This window comes from Zootoca vivipara, chromosome 10 (genome assembly GCF_963506605.1).
Source record: "Zootoca vivipara chromosome 10, rZooViv1.1, whole genome shotgun sequence".
NCBI lineage: Eukaryota > Metazoa > Chordata > Lepidosauria > Squamata > Lacertidae > Zootoca > Zootoca vivipara.
The window spans coordinates 8507279-8520493 of NC_083285.1; the positions used below are offsets into that span (position 1 = coordinate 8507279).

Consider the following 13215-nt stretch of genomic DNA (forward strand, 5'->3'; position numbering starts at 1 on the left):
CTCCTCCTCCTCCTCTTCTTCTTCTTCTTCTTCTTCTTCTTCTTCTTCTTCTTCTTCTTCTTCTTCTTCTTCTTCTTCTTCTTCCTCCTCCTCTTCCTCTTCTTCTCCTTCAGTATCTTTAAAAAGAGAGCATATGGAAGCTAACTACCTTAGGAGAAGCTGTAGAGAGGTGAATAACTAAGCCATTAAATTACAGCTGTGGTAGCTAGTGGCTTGTGGAAGACTCTCTTGTGATTGTGCTATGGTGTATGTAGCAGCTGGTCCTTTGTGTTCCAATTTAGCTGAATGTTTGTTCATCTGTACTTCTGTCACCAAACTGGAATTCTGACAGCAGCACAAGACAGTTCTGTGTAGGAATTTTTTTTAAAAAAATAGTGATGCCTACATCGTTTCGCCATTGCACTGTGTGTCTAAATGAATGCCTAAAGTATTCTCCTCCTGAATTATTCTAGGGGCACTTGAAGACAAGTATTGTTAACAACAACTACCGCGGGGTCGATTCTCTGATATTTGATACAGTTCAGATCCTTGGTGTGGCCTCAAGACCTAATGCTGTTGTTATGAATGGAAAAGGCATCCGCAGAAGCGACATACATTACCAGGAAAATGGGGTAGGCATTGTGCTTGTGAATTACTTAAAATTGTTGTTGTTATTCATATATATATATACACACCACTGTTTCTGTTTTGCTGGAGTTAATCTTCGGACAAAAACTATGTTATTTATCTCACTGTCCGTAATGTGCTTTATGTAATTAATTAAGTACATTACATTGTCATTGCACGATTCTACTCCATTCAGCTGTGTCCACTATTGCCAGTAGTACACTGCGTAGTGGTTCACTGCAACATACCAGAAAGGGCAGGGGGTAGCCTGAGGTGAGTGTGGTGCAAACACACGGGCAGGAGTGCCGGATTCGTTCTGGCACATCCCCATCTATGTCCCAGTATGCTGTAGTTACTCAGGCTGGATCTAGACACGTCAAAGAAGCGTTTCAGTTAAACGTGTTGCAAACTTTATACGAGAAATCAAGTTGGCAAATGCGGAACTCCACAGCGTTTGAATGCATAAACAACGCATATGAAACTCTTTTTCTTTGCCGATGTAGCTGAGTCCTCAGTCAGACGGAGGTCAGGTGAGCCATCCCATTCCATTTACTGTTTGACTACTAGCAGATGGGTGCCTGATGGTGTGTGCATATCCAGATAATGTTGAAGGTGCTCATGTTGAAGGTGGTTTGCTGCTAAAGGGAAAGCCACGAATAAAAAATGTTAAACTACCACTATACGCTTGCAGCCATGACCTATGGACATGAGGAATGGAGTAGGAAATGGAGGGGGTGGGCTTTCTAGGGGAAAGTGCCCCCATTGCCTATTAATCAAGCTGAACAGTTTGGCTGCTCCCCATAGTGTGTTAATATTTATCCAGCATGGGCATGTGAATAGTTCTTTCTGTTCCATTTGGCAGAAATTGCAGTTAGTATTTCAAAAACAGCCACCACAATAAGAAAGGGAATTTTTTCTGTGTGCATCTGTGGGAAGGCTGCTTGTCTTGTTTCATGACTGCTATTTACATAAACTCACAATTACATGTTTTCCAAGCAGCTACAAAATGGCAGCTGTCAGCAGATCATTATCACAACATTATTAGGGCCACAGTGAAATGTAATAATAATAATAATAATAATAATAATAATAATAATAATAATAATAATAATCCAGAGCTGGGTAAGGGGCTCAGTTATAATTCCTAAAACAATATGCAATAAAATAAAGTAAACTCCGCTTACAGTGGAGAAGCTCCATAAAGTCCCTCACATCTGGGACTAGTTACAGGTAGGTAGCCGTGTTGGTCTGAGTCGAAGCAAAATAAAAAAATTCCTTCAGTAGCACCTTAAAGACCAACTAAGTTTTTATTTTGGTATGAGCTTTCGTGTGCATGCACACTTCGTTAGATACACTTCGCCTGGGACTAGTGATTGGTCCCAAATCCATTTCCTCACCCCAGAGTTCTCGAAACACCCTCTTCCTTCAGAAAAGGGACCTGGTTTTCTGCTGCTTTCTTGGCAGTGGTGGGGGCAGGGTGAGAAATTTCTCCAAAAAATTCTGAAAGGAGCTGCTGCTTACCTTAACTGGATCTTGCCAGAAAGCATGGCCAATGAGAAACTCTGGTAAGAACCTCAGGATGCCTACTTCTTGAAATGCCTTGGTCGCGGCATGAAATTGTGTTTTCCCCAAGACTTTCCAGGTAGTACAGCCAGTGCGAAGTTGTGGAGTGAGCATTGTGCTACCTAGAGTGGTGTAGAGTGCTTATTTTTAAGTTTTAAAAGGATGGGGGTGGGTGGGAAGCCCTTGTCCGCTTCATAGTATAAAGTAAGGTAATGAGCATCTGCTTCCTGAAAATTTCAGAGAAATGCCTCCCCCACCCTGTGATATTTGAGGATTTCATCCCACCACCACCCTGCCACCCACCCAACAATTCATCAAAAACTGGGTTGTTTTTTTTTTTAATTCTTACCTTAGCTCTTGGCTTGAGCCTAGTGCCTTTCATTTCAGAATTTAATATCAGGCCTAGAGTAGGAAGATTGAATTTCCCCTAATAGAGATTTTTCCACTCCAAATACCTTTTATTTCACTCCAAATATTTTCTGTTATAGGATGCTTTACAATTGCACTGCCCTCAAATGGCCCTTAAACCCAGTAAAAGTCAGAAATCACTTCTGAACACACCATCATATTTTTCTGGAAATAAATCACTAAGGACGCAAACAAAAAAAATAATAGTTTTTGCTGTGCTCTCTAGCTGGGAAATGGAGTCAGGATAAGAAGCCCCATTGCTTAATGCTGTTTCTGTAACTTACAATACTGAACAAATTGGTTGAACAAAGAACTAGAGAAAGAGGCTTTGCATGGAAGAAATGGGGAGGCCAAGACTTTCTATTTTAAAAATGTCAGACTTCATCATTATAATTACTTTAGGATATTTTTTCCCCTGCCTACATTTAAAATATACTGGAATTAGGAAAGGTGCCTATCAGATTACATATCAAAACCAATACTTTTTGATGGGGGGGGGGAGAAAAAACAGGTGGCAGGTGGCAGGTGATGGGAATGACCTCAGCATTAAAAGCTGGAGAACTGTTGCCAGTCAGAGTGGGCAGTATTGGGCTATAAGGACAAATAGTCAACACAGCTTCTTGCATTCCTAAAGCACTATATTGCTTTGCCAAGAGAAAATAGAAATTATGTATCCTTGGGAAATAGTTTCTGGAATAAGGTAGTTGATCAGAATAAGATAAGCCCAGGTAATCAGTATTTGTCCAGAGGATATTGGTTTAGTATGGCTACAACAAGCGCTATCCTCTTTTCTTATTAAGATCTCTCATTCTTATAGTAAATAGTGAGACTCTAGGGCAGTGGTGGCGAACCTATGGCACGTGTGCCAGAGGCGGCACTGAGCCCTTTCTGCGGCCACGCGCGTTGTCGCCCCAGCACAGAGTTATATGGCAACCCCAACTCCGGTGCTATCTTGAGCCCAGAACGAGGCTCCGTCCTTTTCCTCTTATGGGACGGTGACATCTTGACCTCACGGCTAAAGAGTAGCTCAGAATGGAAAGGGAGCGGGAATGGAAAGGGAGGCAGCCCAGCACCTGAGTTCAGAGGTTCCTTTCGTCAAGTGAGGGGGTTGCTGCCGCAGCTGCCATTCCAACCCTCGTTGCCTGCCAGCCAGAGGGACCCTGGTTTGGGGCTTTTTCCCGCATGGCCGTAATGCACTCCATTTTCCTCTGCCTGGTGGAAGGCTAAAGGTTCGCCACCACAAGGTAAAGGGACCCCTGACCATTAGGTCCAGTAGTGACCGACTCTGGGGTTGCAGCGCTCATCTCGCGTTATTGGCCGAGGGAGCCAGCATACAGCTTCCAGGTCATGTGGCCAGCATGACAAAGCCGCTTCTGGTGAACCAGAGCAGTGCATGGAAATGCCGTTTACCTTCCCGCTTGGAGCGGTACCTATTTATCTACTTGCACTTTGATGTGCTTTCGAACTGCTACGTTGAGCAACGGGAGCTCACCCCATCGCAGGGATTCAAACCGCCGACCTTCTGATCAGCAAGCCCTAGGCTTCATAGAATTGGTCAATTTCACTTTCTTCAGCACCGGTAGTTGGTGCATAAACTTGGATTACTGTGATGTTAAAAGCTCTGCCTTGGATTCATAAATCCTACATCATAAAAAGATGTAGCCTATTTATTTTTTGTGTTGAAATCAGTAATGTTGCATTTTTGTTGTTTTGGAAGTGCTGGAGAGTTCTCAACCATTATCTGCAAAAAAAGAAGAGAGGACAGTGTCTGGGTAGTGACCTTTACCCTGCCTTAGACTTCAGGTGTCTAGACTAGGTATCTTGGCTTATTTCTGCATGAGAGGTATGTTATACCAGTCAAAATAGAGTGGTATGATTCCAACAAAATAAAGCACTTTAAGTGTTTTAAGTGTTAAGCACTTTTAAGCATGTTTAAACCTTCCCCTATGGGGTTCCCAAATGTTTAGCTGTGGATGGATTGGTCCTGTTCTGGTAATTCCTAACACTAGAGGTGGTTTTCTTTAAACCCATTTAACATTAATTTTGTTTCTTTCTCACTAGAAACTTGTTGTGCACCTTTCTGTACCACTTGGTGAAGAGCTGGACCTCATACTTCAATAGGATGCTGAAGAAATCAAATAACTTGCTTTGTGATTAAATCTGTAATTTGCATGTCTTCATGAATTTTCTTCTGAATTAATAAACATCAGTTTCTTGAATATTTTTGTGAGTGTCCCACGTGTCCTCCTTTCTAGAGAATTACAGGGTAGGTTTTTTTGAGAAGCATAAATCAACGTGTCATTTTTAATGTTAATAAATGTCTGGATTCAAAAGTAAGTGGGCCTCCTGCTTTCATAGCAGGCTGGACTTTTTGAAGTCACTTCCAATTATATGAGTTATATTCAACTAACTATAAAGGCCACAGCTAATTTAGGTCCTTTGCAGTGTCTACTCTAAGTAGAAGTTAGTTGAATGTCTAGTTGAATACTATGAATGTCGCATCTAGGCCATTTTGCTATGACAGCCACATCTACTTTCACCTAGTATCCTAGACTGGATTTCTGTTCCCCAAGGAGGATCATCAGGCAAGATTAGATATATAGTGGCTCAATTTTTAATGCAATTCATCCCTCCTTGATGCTGCAGTTGTCAAATGATGTCAGGGTGGGTGTCAGGAGCAGGTCACCAATAACTCACAAGGTGTCAGTGAAGTTAACTCTTTATTGAAATAAAATGGCTCAGGTCTCATGAGCACAGCAACCCTTCCCAGTAGATCTTGCCCCAGTGAGGCAGTTGTGAGGACCAAAGGTCCCCTCCTTCCCACAGCTCCTTAAGTATCCTCCCTCGGGCCATTCCCAAGTAATCTGAGACTATGATGCCTTGTCTGTTTTTGCTCCACCCTCTTTATACCTCTTCTGGTTCTGGGAGACCAGCAGGGAGTGGAATTGGTTGCAGCAAGAGGGAAAGACAGCCTCACTTACTCACCAGCCTGACCCATCTCTGCCTCTTGGCCCCCCTCTTCTCCAGCCCCTGCTTCTGCCTCTGGACTGTTCTCTGCCACAGTCTCTTCCTGCTCACTAAGCCCTGTTGCCTCTTCAGCTTTCGGCACTTCCTCCTCCCAGTCTGCTCCCTCTTCTCCTTCTGACCACTCAGTGTTGTCCCACCACCAGTCCCCTAGCTCTGAGCCTTCTTCCCTTGAATGTTCCCCAGCCGGCTCCTCACATGATTTCTCTGCATCCAGCCAGTCCATGACAGCTGAGCATTAGTGTGTAAACCAGGCTTAAGTGTTTCAAGTCATCTAAAGCAAGCCAACTTTTGAGAAGAGAGTGAAAAATATTGTTCCACAGACCCGGTCAAAAAGCTGCTTTCATGTATGCCTGGGGGTCTAGAGAGGGAAATAAATTCAGCTGCTTAACTTGAATGTAAGTGCGATATATTTTAAAAATGTTTAATTTATGCTGCAGCTTGAATTATTTACTTGGCTCCCTGATCAGCTGATAAGTTCAAACGCACATACTTTCTTTGCCAAACCTTAACTTGTCTAATGGTTCATGCTTTTTTCATGCAATGCATTACCCTAAAAGCACCTAAAGAAAGCCCCAGAGATAACTGAACAAGGGAAATGGATTGGACCAAATCATGCTCACTTGACACGTTGATGCTCTTGGGGGCCAATCCTTACAATATTTTTTGTATGCAGCCACCCAAGTATAAAAAGAATGTGCCTCGCATCAGCTGCTAATGGCGTACGCACATTGAAATCACAGCTTTTTGTAGCAAAGTACACAGGCTCAGCTGCTTGCAAGGATCAGTCTCCTCTTTCTAACACTTTTGACAATAAAAGTGACAGTTTAAATGAAAGTTGACCATTCACAACTGATATGAGATACCTGCCACACACACTGCATGTTTCAACTAGACAGAGTCAGCCTTCACAATACGTTAATTTCCTAAATCAGGCAGCACACGAGACACTTTTCAGACTTCATGTTACAGATAGCTTACCTTCCATGCAGTAGTCTAGTGGCAAATTCAGATGTTCCGTGTCCCTTCATTATAGCCACAGCCACGCCCCCTCACTCCTTTCTAAGATTATGCAACCTTCTCAGATTATACCATAATCTTATTGATGTACAGTCTTAATAATTATGGATGCATTAGTGCATATACATGGATAAATGGTGTGTATCTTCTTTCAGAAAGATTTAAACTGTGTTTTCCTTGACATTCCAGTTGAATGCAACAGGACATGAACACCATTCTCTTGAAATTGAAGTACCTTGTGTTTTCTATGTTCTGAAATCCTTAGCACCGGAACATGCGGAACTCTTGGTGATCTTCCTGCACACCTTTTCCAGATTGACCCTAGGAGCCCATCTTCAGTGACTCACTCACCTCCTTTCGTTCTGATAGGCTCCAATCAGCACAGAGGGTGAGAAGACGACTTCTCAGTAGATAGACACTCCCCTTTCATGCTGCTTGGGCAGCTCTAAGACACCAGAGACAGAAACCCTGTTGAGAGAGACCCACCTCTATTCTCAAGGTCTAGAACAGAGGTGGTCACTTAGAGGAAGGTAGATGGTCACTTAGAGATCTATTACTGAATGAATTGCTGTAGTTCAGCAAGGGATTCTAACTCCTGCCTGTATGACAACAAGAGACTCTCACCCGATAAATGGGGCTATTTGGACTTCCTGGTCTACAGTATGATGTAGATCTATATTTATATATGGATATCATCCCCGTGTATGTGACTTGTGGTGTGCAGTAGGTAATTGGCTCCATCCTATGAGCTTTCGTTTTGCTCCCCAATCCCAATATTTTCTTTGGTTTGTGGACCTCAAAGTTCCAACAAAAAGCAAAGTGTTTCTTGCAAGCCTGAATTCAGGCCACACCTACACTAAAATGTTTGCTCACTTGGCAGAATGCTATGGGCCAAAACACTGAGAACTGGCTTTTAGCCTTGCAGCCATAAAGAAATTGCAGTGTGAGGGGATGGTAAAACACTAAGATGTTTTGTTTCATCTACCGTCTGACGTCAACCACAGCCACAAGTTTGTATAAAGTTTGCTCAAGACAAAATAATGCACTGTGCGTAAAAGTGCCCTAATGGAGTCTCCCTCTGCTTTAGCCATAATTACAGAAGCCCTGAATGTAAACCGCGGTGTAAGGATATTTCCATTCGTTCTCAGTGCAAAATCCTCACAAGAAAAGTGCTTGCATCCCTTTTAAGAAAATGCCTCTGTGTGTAGATAGTGACCCTGTGTTTTTGAAAACCACTCTTATCAAATGAATGGTTGCTGAAGTTAACTTGGGAATAAATGACTACCATGGCACAAATGTGCATGCCAAAGTGTGACTTCTCAGTGCAAATCTCAGAAGGATCACAATGTGCCTTTCTCATCTGAGCGCTGCATAAGTGCTCCCACAATCAAAGGGTTCCCATTTTCAGGGAGTCTTGGAACCCACTAAATCTGTCAAAACATTCCTTGCCTGAGCCCTTCAGCTGGTGTGCCTTTGCTATTTGCCATCTCATCTCCTCAGCTACCTGCTCCCGTCTGATAATAAACTGAGGAATGGATCTGAGTGCCATAACCAAAATTGAGCTCTCCTGAAATGCCACACGCCTGCCTGCTTCATCTTGCTTGACAGCCACAAAGCAAGACACTTGTATGCAAATTGTGCTGGTTTTGTGAAACCCAGCCAGATGGGCGGGTAATAATAATAATAATAATAATAATAATAATAATAATAATAATAATAATAATATTTTGCTTGGCTTAAAAACTGGCCAGGTTCTACCAGATGTGATGTTTGAGGAAATTGCACTGAAGGACAACTTTGTACTGAAATTTAGGATATAATATATTAGGCTTTTCCACCCAATAAGGTATAGAATAATAATTAAATGCTTTAAAAAACAAAACAAAACCACACACATAACTATTCTAACAAAGATTGAAACCAGGATGAAGTGTTAGGAAATTCTCACTCACAGTCTCCAAACAAAACAAAGTTCTCATAACTTCCCCAATTAGACACCCGAGTTTCTTCTGAGACAGACAGGATTCTCGGGCAACATAAAATCAGTGCTGCTCTAGCTCTCCAAAAGCGAAATCATTAGGACTGAGGGTCACTTCATCGACTGCCCTAAAATTGCTGGTTACCGAGCCAATTAGAACAACTCAGAAGTGAAAGACAGCCTGGAGAGTCACCTCTGCACTGTAATTTTGACCATTTAGGAGCTTACATTGCTGGTAAAAGAAACCTTGTCTGAAAGATTCTTGTGACCTTTCCTCTGGTGTGGGGCCCAACGACATAATAATACCATTGATCTCTATGCACTAAAAAATAAACTCCTAATGAGCCCAATGCTTGTGATTTCTGTTTTTAATCTTTTGATCAGCAGCCATGTTTTCCAAAGTATGAACTGTGAGCTACATGCCATCCTACCATGGGTTTCCTTCCACCCCACCCAACTGTACTGTTTTGTGCCGACTTCAACCTGCAATGGTTTTGAAATAAATGTGCAGCCAGCCAGTGGGAAGATAGTCATTAGCAATGTTGCTGAAGTACGTAATTTTTTGATTTGGAATATGGACCATGCTGGGTCATAATGTTCAGTGTGAAACAAGCATTATGAACCCAGTTCTTCTCAAGATTCGAGTTTAATCTGAGCTAGAAAAGACCTCTATCCACCCACTTTTTAACTGATTGTTTAATTTCACCATCCACCCATTTACTTGACTTTTGCTGTGGTGGCGGCAGCAACGACGAGGAAGGGAAGTACATCTCCCGCCACACTCACTCTACCTTCTTTGCCCTCAGCACCTGCAACACTGCTGCAATTATGGTTCCAGAGTCAGGAATCATGGGAATGAGTTATTCTGAAGGAACCTTAGATTAGCATACCAGAATTCCAGGTGCCTGGCTAGGGAGCAGTGGCTGACCTGAGGTCACAAATTCCAGCAGCACCCTGTACAACACCAAAATTTGTCCTCCTTGCCTCTCGCCTTCCATTTTACATCGTGACCTTATGGCCTCGGTCCAGTATACTTGAAGGAGCGTCTCCACCTCCATCGTTCTGCCCGGACACTGAGGTCCAGTACCAAGGGCCTTCTGGCGGTTCCCTCGTTGCGAGAAGCCAAGTTGCAGGGATCTAGGCAGAGGGCCTTCTCGGTGGTGGCACCTGCCCTGTGGAACGCCCTCCCAACAGATGTCAAAGAGGAAAACAACTACCAGACTTTTAGAAGACATCTGAAGGCAGCCCTGTTCAGGGAGGCTTTTAATGTTTAATAGATGACTGTGTTTTATTTTTCTGTTGGAAGCCGCCCAGAGTGGCTGGGGAAACCCAGCCAGATGGGCGGGGTATAAATAAATTATTATTATTATTATTATTATTATTATTATTATTATTATTATTATTATTATTATTATCGTAGCTGTGACACCCCATAGTCTCCGCACCCAGTGTGGCAAAACTGGTTGAGCTGGTAGGGAGCAGAGGGAGTGGGGTCAGGGAGAGAAGGAAGAAGATGGAGGGGAAGAAAGTTCCTTCTGCTGTCCTTTCCACTGCTATGAAGCAGCAGCAGCAGCAGCGAATTGGGTGGGAGAGGGCTCCTGCAGGAGGGAGCAGCAATTACAAATTTAGAACTTAGAACTCTGGACCCCAATGGAGATTGCAGTAGCCCACCCATCACTAGTAAGCATGGGCCTAACCCACGGTCTGGATCATCACATGCTGATAGCATTTCCTCTAGAATTTCAGACAGGTCTTAGCTCTGCTTGGAGACAGTGGGAGGTTCAATTTGTGACCTTCTTTGCAGAAAGCAAAGCAGATGCTATCCCACTGAGCTACAGCCTTTCCTTAAAACCTCACAGCAGTTTAGTACAGTCGAGAATCACCAAAGGGTGGATGTTTTCTCATGATCGCTATATACTGAAGGGGTCATGGGCAAGACCTGGCTTTCGTTTTTCGTATGCACATTCTAACGTTTAACATCAAGTAGTCCTTAAAGGGTCCGGAAAGATATTAAAATGAGAGGATGTGATCTGGCTTCTCCAGTTAACCCCTGTATTTGACGCTTCCTTTTTAAGCATTCTTATCCCAGACCTTCCTCTCCTTCAAAACTTGGTTAGCTATGTCCTGCCAGTCCTTTTAATTGTTCCCAGTGCCGTCACTAGAGATCTTTTTCTTTACTTTATCTGGTATTCATAGTATTTTCTGCTTTGATTTATCATTACTAAGAATCTGGTTACTTTCCTGCTAACTATCCCTAAATTACTGAACATTAAAGAGTACTATCTTTTACACAGAAATATGTAGCACTCCTCCACATGCCACTCTGGAAAATATTAACATTTCTCATTAGCATGATTCATTAGCTCTCATTTGCTGTTTTTCAGCCAGACTGTGAGGTTTTATAGGCAAACCTGTATTAATTGATTTCTTTGTGTGAAACACTGCATCCAGTGATTCATTATATCGTGTTTGGGGTGATTTGTGGGTGGGGGGAGTTGATCTTTTAAAAACTTTACTGGCAACAAATTAGATTTACAAAGCCAATTTTGTGTTCTACACAAGGTTTGCTTCTTATGTCCAGGGGGATGAAGCACAAACACCTGGGGTGCATATCAGTTAAAATTATCTCCCCAAAAAGGTGAGTCTTGCTCAGGCTTCCTCAACCTCGGCCCTCCAGGTGTTTTTGGCCTACAACTCCCATGATCCTTAGCTAGCAGGATCAGTGGTCAGGGATGATGGGAATCGTAGTCTCAAAACATCTGGAGGGCCGAGGTTGAGGCAGCCTGGTCTTGCTCCTTCATTATGTAGCTTCCATCAAGTGCTGAAGACGCACATATTTATGCTGGCCTCTGCACGCGCAATACTATGTTTTTTAGGAATCGTTTTGTTCTTTTGAATGTAATTTGTTTTAAACTGTTTTTAATACTGTATTTTTAAAATTGTTGTATCCCACCCTAGAACCTTGCGGTGAAGGGCAGATAAGGGACAGAATAAATAATAACAAAAAATTATAATTCTGTAAGGTCTGCAGAGAGTCAGATTGAAGCTGGCGGTCCAGATATTTTAGATCTGACTGACTTCAGGTAAGGAAGGAGAATAAGCACGTGCACGAGAGATCTTTGTCTTTGACAGAGGTATACTTGATTAGTTTTGAATGGCTGCTATTATTTAAGGAAGATGTGGGGAACCTATGGCCCTCCAGATGTTTCCAACTATAATGTCCCTCTATAACTCAAAAACAACTTACCTGTCATAGTTCAAATGCCTTGTTTTTAAATCCATTTATTTGGAAACAGTAAGTGATATAGAGCATTATTGCTTCCACTTCCTTGGAAGCTGTGGGTATTGTGGGGTTAGCAAGCGCATTCCCCACTCACGAAGCCAGTAAAGAGATTAAGCAATCAGGAGACAATTAAAGCCAATTAGAACAATTTTGCAGCTGTGAAAGGAGACCTTTTTGTTTCAGGGATTTTGTCCTTACAGCATACGTAATGAGAAGCTTATGACTAAGTAAAGACTTAAGGGGAAAAACAAGGCTGGAACACTAAAAATAGAACATTTTCCTAAATATTTATTTGTATCCCAATTCTAGAATACTTTTTTTTTTAAGGATGTGCACCTGAGAAAGTCATGCTTTCTCATTCCCTTAGTAGCTTAAATACAATAAAAGATCCTGTTTATATCAAGCCAAAGCAACCAAATTTCCCTGAATATTTCTTTGCAAACCAAGTTCTGTCTTAGCCACCCATTCAGCAGAGCTAGGCCTGCTTCAACTCACCAGCATTAATGGGCTTAAGTGCATCTCACTGTGTGGGACCCCAGCCATCTTGAACAATTTAAGGACTTGGGCTGCAATGCTGTTGTATCCATGCAAATCCTTTAGTCTCAGTGATTACATGAGTCCTTAAACCTGCTGAACCAAGTGTATGATTCCAGCAGTAACCTTTAAATAAAAGATCTACTTAGCAGGGTAGGATAATGTTTCTATACAAACATTTCATTCGCTAACGACTTACTTTCATGTGGAACTGGGCTTATAAAAACATTGATGCTTTCATTTTCATTCACACTAATTTCGTTTCAGTGGCAATTATCACATGCAAATTTCAGATGTCAAGCTGAAGGCTGACAATTGGAGCCTAACAGCTAAGTCTTCCAAATGCCTCACTAGTCCATGTGTGCCTTTCTTGAGAATATGCATATCATTCCTTCCTATACTGAAACCAGGTGGTCCTATGCCTGACATGTAGGAAGAGTCTGAAACAATACTGATTTCTGTATGAAGGTATGTGTGCAAAAGAAAGATTTTAGTTTGTAAATTAAAAGAAAAAATTAATAGCTTCCAGGACCTACTAAATATTGAGGGTATGGGGGGGGGAGTTGGCCTGCTTGAGCCCCTACATATTTGTTTGCAAGGCTCATCTGACAACAGCAGCAGCAGCAACAACAACAACAACAACAACAACAACAACAACAACAACAACAACAACAAGAGCCTTCAGTCTCATTGATCCAATATTGCAGAATGCTCTGCCAATAGAGTTTGAGAAAGGAACCTTCTGTTTCAACTTTTAGATGTCTACTGAAAGCTTTGCTATTCTATCAGGCCTATGCAG

General features: G+C 42.3%; 1 protein-coding gene across 1 annotated transcript in view; it reads left to right on the forward strand.

Annotated features, from left to right (window-relative positions):
- Nucleotides 1-4788, forward strand: part of LOC118090601 (maltase-glucoamylase-like) — an 86102-nt gene extending 81314 nt beyond the window's left edge. The window contains exons 22-23 of the mRNA XM_060279398.1: nucleotides 453-611; nucleotides 4639-4788. Of these exons, the coding sequence (XP_060135381.1) occupies nucleotides 453-611; nucleotides 4639-4698 (219 nt within the window). The 3' untranslated portion in view covers nucleotides 4699-4788. The remainder of the gene's footprint in view (nucleotides 1-452; nucleotides 612-4638) is intronic.
- The last annotated feature ends 8427 nt before the right edge of the window (nucleotides 4789-13215 follow it).